Source organism: Ahaetulla prasina, chromosome 7, assembly GCF_028640845.1.
Source record: "Ahaetulla prasina isolate Xishuangbanna chromosome 7, ASM2864084v1, whole genome shotgun sequence".
Lineage (NCBI taxonomy): Eukaryota > Metazoa > Chordata > Lepidosauria > Squamata > Colubridae > Ahaetulla > Ahaetulla prasina.
This window is the reverse complement of record NC_080545.1, coordinates 6,772,137-6,790,743: the sequence shown is the minus strand read 5'-3', so window position 1 is coordinate 6,790,743 and position 18,607 is coordinate 6,772,137. Positions and strand designations below refer to the sequence as shown.

The window sequence follows — 18,607 nt, the reverse complement described above, 5'->3', positions numbered from 1 at the left end:
AACAAATAATTCCCTCAACACTGTCAAACTATTTACTAAATCTGCACTATTATTAATCTTCTCATCGTTCCCATCACCCATCTCCTTCCACTTATGACTGTATGACTGTAACTTCGTTGCTCGTATCCTTACGATTTATACTGATACTGTTTCCTGATTGCTTATTTGTACCCTATGACTATCATTAAGTGTCGTACCTTATGATTCTTGATGAACGTATCTTGTCTTTTTATGTACACTGAGAGCGTATGCCCCAAAGACAAATTCCTTGTGTGTCCAATCACACTTGGCCAATAAAGAATTCTATTCTATTCTATTCTATTCTATTCTATTCTATTCTATTCTATTCTATTCTATTCTATTCTATTCTATTCTATTCTATTCTATTCCATTCCATTCATTGTTTCCTTATTGCTTATTTGTACCCTATGACTATCATTAAGTGTTGTACCTTATGATTCTTGATGAACATATCTTTTCTTTTATGTACACTGAGAGCATATGCACCAAGACAAATTCCTTGTGTGTCCAATCACACTTGGCCAATAAACTCTTCTCTTCTCTTCTCTTCTCTTCTCTTCTCTTCTCTTCTCTTCTCTTCTCTTCTCTTCTCTTCTCTTCCCTTCCCTTCCCTTCCCTTCCCTTCCCTTCCATTCATTGTTTCCTTATTGCTTATTTGTACCCTATGACTATCATTAAGTGTTGTACCTTATGATTCTTGATGAACGTATCTTTTCTTTTATGTACACTGAGAGCGTATGCACCAAGACAAATTCCTTGTGTGTCCAATCACACTTGGCCAATAAAAAATTCTATTCTATTCTATTCTATTCTAAATTATGTGAAGCCCACCCACCCGCCCACATATACGCCCCAGATGTTACCGCATGATGAAAGCTCTCCTTTCTAGATTTGTCTTGCATGCAGTGATAACACTACGACAAAGACGAGGCTGTTAGCAATCTTGTTAGTTGCTTTTTTTCTCCTTTTTTTATAGCGTTTAGAATTGTTCCAGATGCCAAAGATATATTTAAAATCCTGCCCTGCCATGAAGACTGCTGGGAGGGAAGATTCTCTGAGGCTGATTTTGAACACTGTAATCAGCCCTTAAAGATAGCTGAATGCCTTCCACACCCACGCAGATCTACCACAGTGGAAATAAAAGTTAAGAAAAAGGACAGCGGGTCTCGGTTAGCGAGTCTGGGAAGGCCGGAAAGACTATGAAAAAGGAGGTTTCAAGGCACTTGAGATTTAACTCAATTCCTGCAAACCAGAAATATATCTGTAGCATGCACAGCCTATATAAATTTAAACTATGTTAACATCTATATAAATAGATAAATTGAAATAATAGGTCAAAAGACAACGAGGAAAATACGTGAAGCGTGCTGGAAGCAAAGATCAGTAAAAATTATTATTATGATTTTTTTCCGACATTTTTCCAGGACTGTTACAGATGAACTAGTGCAGGGGTCTCCAACCTTGGCAACTTTTAAGACTTGTGGACACAAGTCTTAAAAGTTGCCAAGGTTGGAGACCCCTGCACTAATGTGTACAACATACACATCTGTCAATCACATCAGACTGACCTCATTTTAGATTAAAAACGTAGTACATTATTTTCAAACCAGGAAGTGAAGAGCGAAAATTCAGGCGAGTCCTCGTTTTAGACTATGTGTTTCATCCGATTCAATGTTATGGCGTGCCTGCAGGCGCACAACTGTGAAGAAATCACAATCAGTAACTTCATACGGCAAATCCTCGGCTTCATAACCATTTGCTTAGTGACCGTTGGAAGTTACAATGGAACTGAAAAAGGTGGCTTATGACTGTCATTCACACTTATGACCAGAGGTGGTCAGAGGTGGGTTTCGGCAGGTTCTGACTGGTTCTGGAGAACTGGTAGCGGGAATTTTGAGTAGTTCGGAGACCCGGTAAATACCACCTCTGACTGGCCCAGCCCCCATCTATTCTCTGCCTCCCGAGTTCCAGCTGATCAGGAAGAAATGGGGATTTTGCAGTATCCTTTTCCTGGAGTGGGGTGGGAATGGAGATTTTGCAGTCTCCTTCTCCCAGGAGTGGGGAGGGAATGGGAATTTTGCAGTATCCTTCCCCTGGAGTGGGAAAGGGAATGGAGATTTTATAGTATTCTTCTCCCAGGAGTGGGGAGGGAATGGGGATTTTGAAGTATCCTTCCCCTGGAGTGGGGAGGGAATGGAGATTTTACAATATCCTTCCCCTGGAGTGGGGAGGGAATGGAGATTTTATAGTATCCTTCTCCCAGGAGTGGGGAGGGAATGGAGATTTTATAGTATCCTTCCCCTAGTGGGGAGGGAATGGGGATTTTACAGTATCCTTCCCCTGGAAGGGGGAGGCAATGGAGATTTTATAATATCCTTCCCCTGGAGTGGGGTGGGAATGGAGATTTTACAGTATCCTTCCCCTGGAATGGGGAGGGAATGGAGATTTTATAGTATCCTTCTCCCTGGAGTGGGGAGGAATGGGGATTTTGCAGTATCCTTCCCCTGCCACGCCCACCAAGCCACACCCACAGAACCGGTAGTAAAAAAAATTTGAAACTCACCACTGGAGGTGGTATTCAACTGGCTCGGACCGGTTCAGGCGAACTGGTGGCGGAAATCTAAGACGCCTCTATTCCGTCTTATTTAGCCATGTTTTTGTTGCCGGGCACATGCGCGGAAGGTGTGTATGCAAGCAAAGCATATGAATGGAAGGCCGGGCTCATGCAACGGAAGGTGCGCGCAGGGGGCGAACCAATGGTAACAACACGTCAAACCCACCGCCGCTTGTGACCATTTTGGCATCCTCATGGTCGCGCCCACAAAATTGAGACGCTTGGCAACTGGCAGGTGCAGGTAATCCTCAACTTAGAATAGTTCATTTAGTGACCGATCGAAGTTACAACGGCACTGAAGAAAAGGGACTTATGACCATATAACCGCCTCCCCCGACGCTTGATCAAAATTCAGAGGCTTGACAACTGCTTCCTAACACATGCAGTGATTCACTTAATGACTGTGGCAAGAAAATGGGCCAAATTCACTTAGCCCATGTCTCACTTAGCAACGCAAATTTTGGGCTGAATGGTGGTCGTAGCTTGAGGACCACCTGCATTTATGACGGTTGCAATGTCATGACTCTGGGGAAGCCAGACTGACTTCACAACCGTGCTACGAACTTAACACACTGCATGATTCTCTTAACAACGGAGGCAACAAACGGGGAAAACGTCACTTAACAACTGTCTCGCTTAGCAACGGGGTGAACTGTGGTCGTAAGTCGAGGATTACCAACCTGTAGCACAAGCCCTGTTATCTTACACATTCAACACCCAGTCGATAAAGATCTTCAAGGCCATTTTTATTCCTTTTTCTTTCTTTCTTATTCTTATTTTCCGGTGCAGCAGTAGGAACTGTGGACGGTGCTTTGATTTTGGAGACAATAAATGAAATATACTTCAAAATATTATTTACCAGAAGTTTTCAGTTCCAATCCAGAAATTAGTAGCATACGTTGCCTTGGGCTGGAAAGATACACGAGAGACTATTAGTAACCAAGGGCGGCCTACATAATTTGCCATGATTAATAGTTTACATATGCTCAGGAGATACACAGAAAAAGAAAATTAACAACAGGCAAAATAGCCTTCAAAGTGTAATCCCTCAAAGCACAAACTGAGGCCACGAATAATTCAGTGTTTAAGATGAGTGAATATAGAATAACCTTTATCGAGATACATTCTTTTTTTAAAAAAATGTATTTCCCACTTCATTGATTGGGAATTGTAGGAATTAAAGGCGAATGCATCAGAAGGCACCATTTGTTGAGCTGTTTCAATACAGTAAATTTCTTTTTCTCCAACCTAATCCTGTTTATAAAACATTTTTTTTTCTTTTCCCGCTTCCTAGCCTTACCCGGTAGATCAAACTGGCTCTAATAATTTAGTATATGCCAATATACTGAATTTCCATCGTATTCTATCGGTCTGCGTGCGGATATAAATCCAATCCGGTGACCGCAGCAGCCTAAAATTTAATTTTATAACCCTATTCAAAAGTGAAATTAATGTACCTCAAGAAATAAACCTCTTCTGAATTATTAGATTTAAAAGAGCAAATAAAGATTTCCTTAAGGACATCTTGTTATTCCCCATCTATACAGTAGCAAATGAAGGCCCCAGACTTGTTTTTAATCGTAATTTCTGGACAGCAAAGCTGTCCACCTTACATCCTGAATCCATTTCCTGTTTGCTTTAAATAATTTCGCATCTGCATCATGAAAAAAATATCACGTCACCTTCTTGGGAAGTCAGCTTAAACTTCCTTCCGGGTCTCCAGCAGAAATGGTCAGCTGTCGCACTTTCAGAAGACAAAAAACCCTCCACCACATCTGGATAATTCTCAGCTGGATTCATATTTGGCCCTAAATAACACTGAATTTAAAAAAGGTTTAGGTATCCGATGCAATAGAGACCCAGCTGTGGCGGCTTGACCTTCATGACACATGTGTTAGTTTGTTTGCGTGAGCCTACCCAATTTCTAATCTATGAAACCATGGTCCTTGGTGGTCTCTGAGATTGGTGGTTTTCTTGCAGGCGTTTCATTACCCAGCTAGGTAACTTCATCAGTGCTAAGGGGGAGGAGGGTTTGCAGGGAGAAGGAGGAGGGAGAGGAGGACTGTAGGGCCCTCAGTGCTGTCTGTGTTGGTTGGCTGTGTTCTTAAGGTTATAGTCATACAGTCATAAGTGGAAAGAGATTGGTGATGGGAACTATGAAACGATTAATAGTAGTGCAGATTCAGTAAATAGTCTGACAGTGTTGAGGGAATTATTTGTTTAGCAGAGTGATGGCCTTCGGGAAAAAACTGTTCTTGTGTCTAGTTGTTCTGGTGTGCAGTGCTCTATAGCGTCGTTTTGAGGGTAGGAGTTGAAACAGTTTATGTCCAGGATGTGAGGGGTCTGTAAATATTTTCACGGCCCTCTTCTTGATTCGTGCAGTATACAGGTCCTCAATGGAAGGCAAGTTGGTAGCAATAATTTTTTCTGCAGTTCTAATTATCCTCTGAAGTCTGTGTTTTTCTTGTTGGGTAATCTGGGTTCACAATGAAAATTGTGGACTGTTGAGCAGAGTACCCTACGCATGAAAACGACTGAGACTGCTTGTATACAATAACAGTCACTTGCAGACAAACTGAGGTTTGATATTCCTTTACTTTTAGGGAAAAGGCAAAGTCGTAGTCCAAAAACAATTCCAGGTCATACACATATAAAGCCAATAAGTCAGGGATGTTACAAATACCAAGTCGTCTTACCAATGTAGACTTGCATAGCAAACAAGGTCTTCTTTCAGTTCGGCAAAACACAGTTCAATTCACAACAGTCAGTATCTTGAGGAATCAGTAACTAGCCATGATCAAGCAACGATCATAAAGCTCAAATATACAGTTGCAGCATGTCATCAGGTTACAATGCTGTAGCGTCCCTGTAGATTCCCCACAAGCCATAATTTAGGAGTCCTTTTATACATTGGCTACAGAGCTCAACCAATCAGGATGCTTGCAATGATGCAGCACAGCCTTAAAGCAATATCATGCCTTTATACAAACATACATAGTTAGTTTATATATTGCCTGGCCAACTAGTTAGGCAAATAATAATTTCCTGACACAGGACGTTTCATTACCCAACTAGGCGTCGTCATCAGTGCTAGAAGGGTTTGTGATGGAAGAAAAGGATAAGCAGAGGACTGTAAGGCCCATGGTGCTCTCTGAGCTTGGCTGTGTTCTTGCGCAACTGAGCCCACCAAAGAGCCCAAAATTTCTTCTGGTTAAGCGAGATATTTGCAAAGTGAGGTTTGCACCCGTTTTACGACCCTTCCTTGCCCTCCCCATCGTTAAAAGTGATTCACCGCCATTCTTAAGTCAGCGGCAAGGTTGTTAAGTCGAATCTGGCTTCCCCCTTGACTTTTGCTTGTGGGAAGGTTGCACGAGATGATCACATCTTCCCGGGGGGGGGGACACTACAACCGTCGTAAATACGAGTCAGTCGCCGTGTGGGTGTGTGGGTGTGTCTGAATTTTGATCGTGTGACCGCGGGGGCGCTGCCACAGTTGTAAAGGTAAAAAACAATGGCCGCAAGCCACTCTTTTCGATACCGTGGTTCAGTTTGAACGGTCACTAAATGGATCTGTCGTAAGTCAAGCACTGCCTGTATTATCCCACCTTTAGTTCTGTGCAAAAGGCGGAAGGTGAACCCGGTATGTGCCTAATAGAGAAGCCAAGATCTTGTCCTGCGTACATTTGCATATAAAATCTAGCCGGGCTACCTGCCAGGTTTACTAAGAAATGCGTTGCTGGTAGCATTCACACAAGACTCTTGACCCGGGTTGGCAAAACACCTTCAGAACTGGGCTGCACAAGCAAGAGGGCAAAATAGACCCCAGGTGAACTCAGCCCCCTTGTCAGAAACGGTGTAGGGTCTCCTGCTTAGGTGTGGGGTTGGACTAGATGACCTCCAAGATCCTCTTCCAACTCTGTTAATCTGTATTGTTCATCCTCATCTGAAGCCCGGCCACTATTCCCAAGGTTCTCTAACCCGCCCTCCCCGTCCCCCCCCATCCTCAATGGTACAGCCCAAAGCCCTGGATCCGAAACCGTAGGATGAGCCCATTCCCAGGGAATAATTTAGGGGTGTTGGGGGGAAAAAAAAAAGGAAGCTCTCCCGCGGTACGGCGAGAAGGCGGGACTTAGGCGGCCGAGCCAATCCGAAAGGACTGTCGTCCGCCGCTCAGCCAACGGCGGCGCCGCGCGGCCGACCCTACCCGCCGAGGGGGCGGGGCCCGGCGGGGACTGCGCCTGCGCGCGGGGCAGGCAAGGCAAGCCAGCGGGGAGGGAGGGAAGGAGGGAGGGAGGAGAGGAGGCTCGCGCCGTTCCGTCTTTCGGCGTTGGCGGAGAACGAGCGAGAGGGCGGGAGGGAGGGGCCGGGCGGCGGGGAGGAAGTCGGGGGGCCCTCTTCGGGGGCTCGCTGAGGAGGGGCCGGAAGTCGGGGCGGCGGCGGGAGCGGCCGGGAAAGCCGGGCGGCGGGGCGGCTCCTCAGGCTGGGTCGCCGGGGCGTCGGAGGGATGGAGCAGGAGGAGATCCTGAGGCGCTTCATCCAGCGCGTGAGGGCCATGAAGGACGCCGAGCGACACGGCGAGGACAACTTCGCCGCCGACTTCATGGTACGCCGGGCTCTGGGGAGCGGAGCGGGAGTGGGGGGGGGCGCGAGCGGTGGGGGCGGGGCGGGAAAAAGGGCGGGGCTCCCTCTCTGGCGGGGGGGGAAGGAGGAGGAGGAGGAGGGGGGGGGGGGCTCCTGCGCAGGGATGCTCGTCGACCCCCCCCCCCCCCCGTCTCTCTCCCGGGGAGGAATAATGGATGCGGAGGCTGGCAGGGAAGGAGGGATGCCGCCTTTTGTGTGGCCCTGCCTGGAAGAGGCCTCGGGGCGCCCCTTCTTTCCTCTCCCCCTCCCCACCTTTTTTATTCCTTCCCTTCCTTTTTTCTTTTTTTCCCTCCTTCCTTTCCTTGTTTTTTTTGTCTTCCTAGTCCTTCCTTTACTTCCCTCCCTCCCTCCTTTTTCTTTTCTCTCCCCTTTTCCTTCCTTCCTTCCACCCTCCCTCCCTCTTTTCCTTGTCTTTTCTTCCTTCCTGTCTTCCTTCCCTCCCTCCCTCCTTCGTTCATGTCTTTTCAGTCCTTCCCTCCCTCCTCCTTTTTCTTTTTTCCTCCTTCCCTTCTTCCTTTCTCTTTTCCCTCCCCTTTTCCTTCCTCCCCCCCTCTCTCCCTCCTTCCCTTTTCTTCCTTCTTGTCTTTCCTTCCTTCCTTCCTTCCTTCCTGTCTTTTCAGTCCTTCCTTTACTTCCCTCCCTCCTCCTTTTTTTTCTTTCTTCCCTCCTTCCTTTCTCTCTTCCCACCCCTTTTCCTTCCTTCCACCCTCCCTCCCCCTTCCTTTCCTTGTCTTTTCTTCTTTCCTTCCTTCCCTTTTCTTCCTTCCTGTCTTTTCTAGTCCTTCCTTTACTTCCTCCTCCTCCTTTTCTTTTTCCTCCCTCCTCCCTCCTTCCTTCGTTCCTTCCCAGACCTCTTTCTTTTTCTTCCTCCTCCCTCCTCCCTCCTCCTCCTCCTTCCTTTATCAGTATCTCCTTCCCCTTCCTTTCTCCCTTCCTCTCCTCTTCCTTTTCCCCACTCCTTCCCCCCCCAATTCTCTCTTCCTGGGGATTGCAGTCTCTTCATCAAGGTGGGCAAATTCACAGCAGAGCCTTTTTCTTTCTTTTTTCTTTTTTCTTTTTTTTGAAATCTTTCCTCTGGACCGGTGATGTAATTCTTCCCTTTTCCTCTTTCTCCACACCGGCCTCTGTTGTGTGTGTGTGTATCTTTCCAGCTCCTGCCCACCACCTTCTCCCCTTTGCTTCAATGGGCATCGAGACCTTTCCTTTCTCTCTCCTTGCCCTTTTTCCCCCTCTCCTTTGATCTTTTGAGGAGAGTTGGCAGCCCTTTTTAGCCGGTAGCCTTAAAACGGCCCATGTGTTTCCCCGGTTCCAGCTCCATCTTCCATTGGATGTATTTTTACAACATCCCTCCCCCCTCACTTGGCTCTACGGACGGGATGGGGCGACATCCGTTTGGATCGCGGTGCAAGTTCCTTTTAACTGGATCCGTCCGAGGCCATCCTATGGAAGTCAGCAGAAAAAAAGAACATGTGCAGAGAGCAACCCTTTTCCTTCCTGTGTGTGTTTTTCGGTTGGGAAGGGAGAAATTTTTGAAGCCCATGTCAAACTGAGCTGCCTGATGTACGGGGTGGGGTGGGTGGGGGGAGTAGCTGCGGGATATTGTGAAAGATCCAGGAGCTGTCGAAAGTTGGGTCAGGGGGAAGAGGAAGTGGATTTAGGAATTCGTTTCCTCCTCCTGATTTAGGAATAGCCTGGAAAGAAGAACGGATTCTCATGGCTGAAAAAGATCCCATTGTTCCTCGGGGCAGATTAAACAAGCAAACAAAAAAAAAAGAGAGAAATCTAGAAAACAGATGCAAATCTAGTTTTTTCACATACTTTGAGGTTACCTCGGTGGAACATTTCTCCCGGCTGCTGTCAGACGGTTTCATAAATTTGGAATATACGTTGCATAAAGGTTAAAAATGTGATCATTAACGTCTTTCGTCAGAGCTCTTGCCGCTTGGCATGTTGTGAAACGAATGTGCAAATCCCCGTCCTGCCACATTGGAGAGAATATTTATAGTGAGAATAGAATGAATGAGAGCTGGATGGGACCTTGGAGGTCTTCTAGTCCAGCCCCCTGCTCAAGTGGGAGAACCTGTACTATTTCAGATAACTGACTGTCCTAGACCAGGGATGTCAAACTCACGGCCGGAGTTTTGACGCGTGCGTCATGCATTGGCCACGCCCACCCCCAGTTTAGCCAACGCGGGAAAGTTGTAATACGTCATGTGATGACAACGTGACAACATGAATTTGACACCCCTGGTCTAGACTGAAATAATTTGTATTGTCTGGACTGAAATATTTGTAGCTCTGGGACTCCTGGTGCGCTCTTCTCTTGCAGACATTTTATCACCCAATTAGGTAACGTCATCGGTGCTAAGTGAAGTGTGGGTTTTGCTCCATGTATACACTTGCAGGTAGCCCTCAATCTATGGCCATCACTGAGCCCAAGGTTTTCGTTGCTAAACGAGACGTTAAGTCAGTTTTGCCCCCATTTTACCACCTGTCTTGCCACGGTGGTTAAGCGAATCTGGCTTTTCCATTAACCAGTAGGGGGTGATCACATGACCCTGAGATACTGCAAAGGTCATAAACATGAGTCGGTTTGCCAAACATCTCAGTTGTGATCATGTGACCATGGGGATGCTCCAAAGTGAACAGTGGTTTGAAGTCACTTGCTCCGGTGCCTCGTAACTTTGAACGGTCACTAAATGAACTGTTTTAAGTTGAGCACCACTCGTATCCTGCTTGCTGTCGAAAGCTAAGTAAATGAATGTGGAAACTACTGCAGCAAATTTATAGAAATCGTAGCAAAATTTGATCCTAATTGTCCTTGGAATACAGACTATTGAAACCTTAACCTTGTCTGTTACCAGAGCAGCATATGCTAGAAAATAATTTTGATGGGAAGTTTGATATATATATATATATATATATATATATATATATATATATATATATATATATGTTTTCTGAGGTTTTCACGGGTGTTTGTATATAGGTCTTTGGTTGTTCGGGTTTTCTCCCGTGTAAAATTGGAAGTGTCTTGGCGACGTTTGACGAAGTCTCATTCGTCATCTTCAGGCTTCAACCGTGCTTCTGGGAGCAATGTGTGATCGCAGCTGTTTCTTCCTTTTAACTGCTAGTGGGGTTTGAACTGATTGGGTGGGAGCTTGGCTGTGCTCTGATTGGATGGGGTTTTCTGTGCTCTGATTGGATGGGGTGTGTCCTGTGTTGGTGGGGGCTTGGTTGTGCTCAGTCTAATCTGTGCTGCAGGGGATTTGAGCTGGTGAGCTGCACTGCTGCTGTTTGGCCGTGTTCGTGGTGGTGCTACATCTTCGTAGTGGGGGTCAGTCTGCTGCATGTATGGATTGGAGGGGTTTGAAGTGGCTAATGTTGCAGCTGCGGTCTGGCTTCTGGTCCTTGGTCGTGCTTCCTGATCAGTGTAGGTTTGGGTGTGCTTTCTGGGTGGATGTGTGGTGATGACATCCTGTGTGGACCTCGTGAGTGTGGGTCTGGTGTCATTCCTCGTGTTAGGGATCGTTTGTCAATAAGGGCAGGTTTCAAATGGCGGGGAGGCGGGAGGTATCATCTCGTTTGTTCATGCTGTGTGGGCGTTTTACTATCTCGATGGCTTCTCTGATTATTCTGTTGTTAAAGTGTTCAGTTTTGGCGATAGTTCTGGTCTTTTTAAAGTCAATATCGTGTCCTGTGACTTTAAAGTGTTGGACCAGGGAAGAAGTTGGTTCCTCTTTTTTGAATTTTTTGAACACTTTAACAACAGAATAATCAGAGAAGCCATCGAGATAGAAAAACGCCCACACAGCATGAACAAACGAGATGATACCTCCCGCCTACCAGCCATTTGGAAACCTGCCCTTATTGACAAACGTATCCCTAACACGAGGAATGACACCAGACCCACACTCACGAGGTCCACACAGGATGTCACCACCACACATCCACCCAGAAAGCACACCCAAACCTACACTGATCAGGAAGCACGACCAAGGACCAGAAGCCAGACCGCAGCTGCAACATTAGCCACTTCAAACCCCTCCAATCCATACATGCAGCAGACTGACACCCACTACGAAGATGTAGCACGACCACGAACACGAAGCCAAACAGCAGCAGTGCAGCTCACCAGCTCAAATCCCCCTGCAGCACAGATTAGACTGAGCACAACCAAGCCCCCACCAACACAGGACACACCCCCATCCAATCAGAGCACAGAAAAACCCCCATCCAATCAGAGCACAGCCAAGCTCCCACCCAATCAGTTCAAACCCCCACTAGCAGTTAAAAGGAAGAAACAGCTGCGATCGTTGAAGCCTGAAGATGACGAATGAGAGCGAAACGTCGCCAAGACACTTACAATTTTACACGGGAGAAAACCCAAACAACCAAAGACCTATATATATATATATATATATATATATATATATATATATATATATATATATATATATATATATATTTGTTTTCTGAGGTTTTCACGGGTGTTTGTATATAGGTCTTTGGTTGTTCGGGTTTTCTCCCGTGTAAAATTGGAAATGTCTTGGCGACGTTTCGACGAAGTCTCATTCGTCATCTTCAGGCTTCAGCTTGTGTGTGCGAATTTACATTCTGAAGAGTTAAAAATATTTTTAAAAGGGAATTTTGTGTCGACTCGGCGCCTGACATTTGCTTTGTCCTGTGAGTTGCTGCAGTCCAGATGTCAGCTTTTGAAAAATGCATTGAATATTACATATTTTACTGTAATGAAAATTTTCTTTTGGGAGACCTGCTACAAATAAAATGCCTTTATAATGCATCTTCTAATAAAGTAAAATGTGCTTTCCATTTATATGTGAAGGGGGGGGGGCAAGGGAGTGTTTGTCTTTATCGACTACATTTCAACCAATTGGTTTCTATCTGTATTAAGCTTATGCAGCAAAATCTCACTTTAATGGACCCTTTGGAGGGCTTGTCCATTAAATCCAAATTTATTTCTCTTACATCAGTTTGCATCAATTACACAATTATGTAATTGACATTAATGGCACCATTTGCAATAAACCCTCTTTAATGGACAGGTCTTTGATTTAATGACTATTCATCCATGAAATTCAGATGAAGTTTTGAATGAAAGATTTATCTGTTTGTTATCCTTTACTGCAAAATTGAGGTTTGGTCTGCACGGGCTTGTGTTTTTGGTCAATCTAAATTTCAAATATTCAAACGGTAAGGTTTAGTACGGTAGGTTTGCTCCAGGTTTCCTGCCTTACGTAAGGCCCAAGGAGTTAGGTTTTTCTCTGTTGCAGCTTACCGTCCAAGATTATCTTCTATGGTACTAGTGCTAGGTGGTCCTCAATTTACAGGAGTTCATTTAGTGACCGTTTGAAGTCACAACAGCACTGAAAACAGCGATTTCCAAGCGTTTTTCACACTTGCTGCAGCATGCCCACGTTCACACGATTTAAAATTCGGATGCTTGACAACCGGTTCACATTTATGACGGTTTGCAGGGTCCCGGGGTCATATGATCATGTCCTGGGGTCACGTGCTCATGTTTTCTGACGTTCTGGCACAAGTCAGTGGGGAAGCCAGATTCACTTAACGGCCGTGTTACTAATTCAACAACTGCAGGGATTCACTTAACGGATGTGGCAAGGAAAGTCGTAAAATGGGGCAAGACTCACTTAACGGATGTCTCGCTCAGCAGCATAATTCTGGGCTCAATTGTGGTCATAAGTCGAGGACTACCTGGAGGTATTAAAAGTTGGCTTTTTCCGAACATCCTTAGTGGCTATTGGGACCTAGTGTATGTTAGAATTTCCCCTTGGCCTCTGTTTATGTTTGGCTTTGGTTTTTGTTCTTGGTGGCCTTAATGTCACTTATAGTTTAGTTTATTTATTATTATCTTATTTGAGGACCAGTTTGGTGTAGCGGTTAAGGCACCACGTTTGAAAATGGGAGATGGTGGGTTCTAGTCCCATCTTAGGCACGAAATTCGTCGGGGTTAACAGTAAGAGAGCTGGAAGGGACCTTGGAAGTCATCTAGTCCAACCCCCTGCTCACGCAGGAGATTTGTACTAGGGATTCGAACCACTGAACTGCCGACTTTTCTGATCGACAAGCTCAGTGTCTTAGCCACTGAGCCACCAAGTCAGTTACTTGGGTGACTTGGGCCAGTCGCTTTCTCTCAGCCCCAACCCCACCTCACAGGGTTGTGGTGGAGAAAAATAGGAGGAGGAAGAAGTATTGAGTTACCTACAAGGTAATAAGTGCGGGATAAAAATCTAATAAAATAAAATATTTGTAATTTAAGTGGTTTACAGCAAGAAAGGAATAAATATGGTGCCTGATGCCCAGTTAATAAACAGTAACTTAAAACCGGTAAAACCTTTAATGCAGTAGATTTTGTATCAAATGGATTACTGTTGTGACTACCTACTTTTGTGTAAGGGAAGGAAGGCATTACGCGGATGATGTGTCCATCCCCACATCGATGCAGTTTTCCAATTTTTTGCACAACACACTGACTCGGGAACTCGTCTTGTCATCCTTCCTGCATCCCGCTGAGCTGCAAACTAGACAAATAACTTTTTTTTTCGGTGTGATCTCCCGTAATTTTCTCGAAGGCCTTGAAAGAAGTCTAATTGCGGATGTTCTGTCTTATCTAGACTTAACTCATTTTCTGAAGCTGCCTTTTGAAAAGTCAGTCCTCAGTGCTCTGAGCTCCGTAAACACCACCGCTCCCTCTACCTCTTTGGTTGTGTTCTTTTTTACTAGGCCTCTTTTGAGCCTTTTCATACTTCCTAGTCGAAGTTCCTATAAAGGTGCCTTTAGAAATCAATTTCTGTTGGAATCTATGGTACGTAGTTTTAGGGTGATGTTTATGCGTGCAGTAGGCTGCTCTGAGCTAATTTAGTAGACGAGCAGGATAGCAATAGCACTTAGACTTATATATAGCTTCACAGCCTTCTCTGAGCGGTTTACAGAGTTAGCCTATTGCCCTCCCACCATCTGGGTCCTCATTTTACCGACCTTGGAAGGACGGAAGGCTGACTCAACCTTGAGTCTGGAGAGATTCGAACTACCAAATTTGCTGGCAATTGGCAGTCAGAGGAAGTAGCCTGCAGGACTGCATTCCAACCACTGTGGTTTTAACCATCAGGATATTGGTGATTAAGAGCTGTAATAGATGTATAGGTGGTCCTTGACACACAACAGTTCCTTTAGTGACTCTTCAAAGCTACCACGACAGTGGGGAAAAAAAGTGACCTATATACCATTTTGCACACTTATTGGCAGTTGTAGCATCCCCATGGTCACGTGATCAAAATTTAAAACGTGTGGCAACTGACTCATATTTATGACGGGTGCAATGTCCCCACAAGCAGAGACAATGGGGAAAGCCGATTCATTGAAACAACTGTGTCACTAAATCTACAACTGCAGTGAGTCACTTAACAAGTGTGGCAAGAAAAGTCATAAAAGGGGGGAAAAACCCACTTAACGAATGTCTCGTTTAGTAACATAAGTTTTGGGGTCCATTGTGGTTGTAAGTTGAGAACTTTCTGCAGAAGATTTTGAGGCTATCGGACAATATGTCTATCATCTATCTATCTCTTAATATCTATAATTATCTCTAATATCTATCTCTATCTAATATCTTTCTATCTCTAATTCTATCTCTAATATCTATCTCTCTCTATCATCTCTACCTATCTATAATTATCTCTAATATCTATAATTATATAATATCTATAATTATAATTATATCTAATTATCTATATCATCTATAATATCTGTCTATATAATATCTATAATTATAATATCTGTCATCTATAATATCTATAGCTATATCTAATCTATAATTATCTCTAATATCTATCTAATTATCTCTAATATCTGTCTATCTATAATTACCTATCTCTAATATATATCTAATCTATCTCTAATATCTATCTACAGTATATCTATCATCTACAGTATATCTCTATCTATCTATCTATCTATCTATCTATCTATCTATCTATCATCTATCTCTATCTATCTATCATCTATCTCTATCATCTATCTATCTATCGCCACCCACCTACCTATCCTCTCTCTCCCCCCCCTCTTCTTTGACCCCTCCCTCCGTCTCTCCCTCCCTCCTTCCCTCCCTATCAATCCATCTATCTGGTTTCCTGTAGTAGCTGAGAGTCCAGGCTCCTGGGCAGACGGCCTTCCCATAACAGACTTGATCGATCGTTAAGATCGTCAGCGAGTGGCTGCTACATGTGCTGAGACTGACATCTTGAGCTGGGTATTTTTTTTCCTTTCTTTTTTGTCGACAGGCCTCCTGCGTCACCTGCTCTTTTCTCTAGGCCTCTCGTGCACGAAGGGGCCACTTATTCTTGCCTTTATTTCTCCCATTCTCAGACTGCAAAGGCATCTTTATTATTCTTTTTATTCGCAGAAGCTTCAACTTCTGTCAGATTCTATTTTATGGAATACAAATCGTATTTTATAATTTTACGGCAAGCTTCCAAGAGACATCTTGTAAGGCAAGCGGTTTATAAACTATACGTTTTGAATTATATTCAGAGTTGTTGTGACAGGATTTCTTAAGACTGCAGTTCTCAGCAAACCTATAGGAGAAACCATGGGGCATTTTAATTTTTTGAGGGAAACACAGTGAGCTCTTATCAGACAGTGGTCAAAGCTCAGGTTCTGGCCTAGTGGTGCAAATTGAGAAAGTTTGAGATCTTTTCTCTTAAAAATTGCATAAGAGAGGCTGCTTGGGCTAGTGATTAAGGCACCAGGCTAGAAAGTAGCTGTTGTGGCCCATCAGAACTGTGGAAGTGGCAATGGAGTCAGACAGCGATGAGGCTGAGGAAGAACATGGGCCATTCCTGGAGGCTGGGGAGGGCCCAAATGAGGGCTCTGCGTCAGAGGCAGAGGTGGGGCCAGGGCCATCGGGGAGTGATGTGCGGACTCCGGAGCCCCCAGAAGCTGACAGTAGTGAGGCAGAGAAACAGGAGGAGCCTGTTCCTAATGCACGAATGAGAACAGCTGCCAGAAGGCAAAAGCAGCTAAAGCAAAGAGGATGACTCAGGAGTAAGGCCAAGAGATGATTGGCCCCTCCCATAAGGCTTAAAAGACCAGCAACGGCGTTTGGGCTCTTTGTCGGAAAACAACGTTGATAGCCTTGCTCCTTGTCTTGCTGCATTTATTTCTTGTCGGCATCTTCTGCTTTTGAACTTTTGCCAAGAAAAGCCTTTGGCAGTTTGCCTAACTAGACCAAGGTTGGTGATAAGGCTGAAGAATTGTGTTATGAAGAATTTGCTTTGATTTAGTTTGGACTACTGCTTAGAATGAGTTAATTCTCAGCTGTTCTAATAAAGTCTGTTTGTTTTTGAACCGATTGCGTCTAATACTACCTACTTGGGCCTGGGTCACAGCAGTAGCAGACCATGAGTTCAAGTCCCCTCTGTTCAATACTCATGAATTTATGACAGCAAGGTTCTGCAGCATGCCCCAGTCTGCCTCCAGATATGTTCAAAGGAGGGGATATAGGTAGTCCTCAACTTACAGCAGTTCATTTAGTGTCTGTTCAAAGTTACAATGGTATTGAAAAAAAGTAACTTATGACCATTTCTCAATTTACGACCATTGCAGTATCCTTCAGGGTCACGTGATCAAAATCCAGATGCTTGGCAACTGGCTCATATTTATGACGATCGCAGCGTCCCCGGGTAGTGTGATCCCCTTTGATGACTTCTGACAAGCAACGTCAACAGGGGAAGCCAAATTCACTTAACGATGATGTTAATCACTTAACAACTGCAATGATTGACCAGAATCATTCCGGTGGCCAGAAAGGTCGTGAAATGGAGCAAAACTCACTTAACGAATGCCTCGCTTAGCAACGTAAATGTTGGGCTCAATGTTTTTCCAGTGAAACCGGTCTATCGGGGCAACCTGGTCCACCCAAATATGGGACGGAGCACACGGCTTCCGTTGGGCTCAATGACGGTCCTAAGTTGAGGACTACCCACACTTGTCTTTTGCCACGGGGGGGGGGGATGTATCTCAGATCGATAATCCAGCTCAGTGCCTTTATTGCAATTTACATGAATACCAGTCTTGAGTATCAAAAAATTCAGCATCTGTGCTGATTTTTTTCCACCAGCTCTGGGAACCACCTTCTTTGCGCGGAAATTGGTCTGCTCTGGTTTTGCTGTTGTGAGAAGACTTTGGGACGATCTCAAACACGCCTGGGTTTTCTTTTAGTCAGACTGTTGTGTAAAAAGGATGTTGGTCATCCTCCCCATTGTTCTCTTCCATTCTGACTTGCTGAAGTTCGCCGGATGTCTCGAGAGCCTGTTCCAGTGAGAACATACAGTCTGCTTGTTTTAGTTGGCTTTCGACAATCCGTGGTCATTCAGCTGCTCTGGTTCTCCATAATGGCTCAATTTTTCTCGCCTGCACAAAACATCCTTCACAGTGAACATGGATATTCAACGCTTGATGATTAAGACGATCACGACAGAACATGGTTGCTTGAACGTTGGCTGCCTGGGTGGTTCCAGGTTTTTAATAATAATATTCTGGTTATTTGTTTCTCGATTTGTCTCTGTGTGTTTTTTTTTAAAAAAAACAGCTTAAAATTCAGGGTTCCTTGACTCTATACAGGTAGTCCTCCTGAAAGATTTATCTGTTGTATCTTACTGGAGTTTTGGTCAACTGAGGGTTTACTATCGTGTTTCTCCGAAAATAAGACCCAGTCTTACATTAATTTTGCTCCAAAAGATACATTAGGGCTTATTTTCCAGTTAGGTCTGACTTTCTGAGAAATATGGTTCTAAAAGCATCCGTCTGGTTGACAGTCTTAACTGGGGCTTATTTTGGGGGTAAGGCTTATATTATGAGTATTCTGAAAATTCATGCTAGGACTTATTTTCTGATTGGGTCTTATTTTCGGGGAAACACGACACACGGGCTTGTGTTTTTTCAGTCAATCTAAACTTCTAATATTCAAACAGGAAGGTTTAACAAGGAAGGTTCGCTCCAGGTTTGCTGCCTTAGGTAAGGCCCAAGGAGTTGAGTCTCCTCTGTTGCAGCTTACTCTCCAAGATCGGTACTCAATTTACAACAGTTCATTTAGTGACCGTTCAAAGTTACAACGGCCCTAAAATGTGATTTATCTCTGTTTTTTCCAAACTAACAACCCTTGCAGCCTCTTCATGATCATGCGATCAAAATTCAGACGCTTGGAAACTGACTCGTATTTATGACCGTTGCAGTGTCCCAGAGTCACGCAATCCCCTCTTGTGACCTTCTGACCAGCAAAGCCATTCAAGGAAG

General features: G+C 44.6%; 1 protein-coding gene across 1 annotated transcript in view; it reads left to right on the top strand.

Annotated features, from left to right (window-relative positions):
• Nucleotides 1-7,035: 7,035 nt before the first annotated feature.
• PTPN12 (protein tyrosine phosphatase non-receptor type 12) overlaps nt 7,036-18,607 on the top strand; it is a 60,540-nt gene continuing 48,968 nt past the window's right edge. Inside the window, exon 1 of the mRNA XM_058190307.1 lies at nt 7,036-7,238. Coding sequence (XP_058046290.1) covers nt 7,140-7,238 — 99 coding nt within the window. The 5' untranslated portion in view covers nt 7,036-7,139. The remainder of the gene's footprint in view (nt 7,239-18,607) is intronic.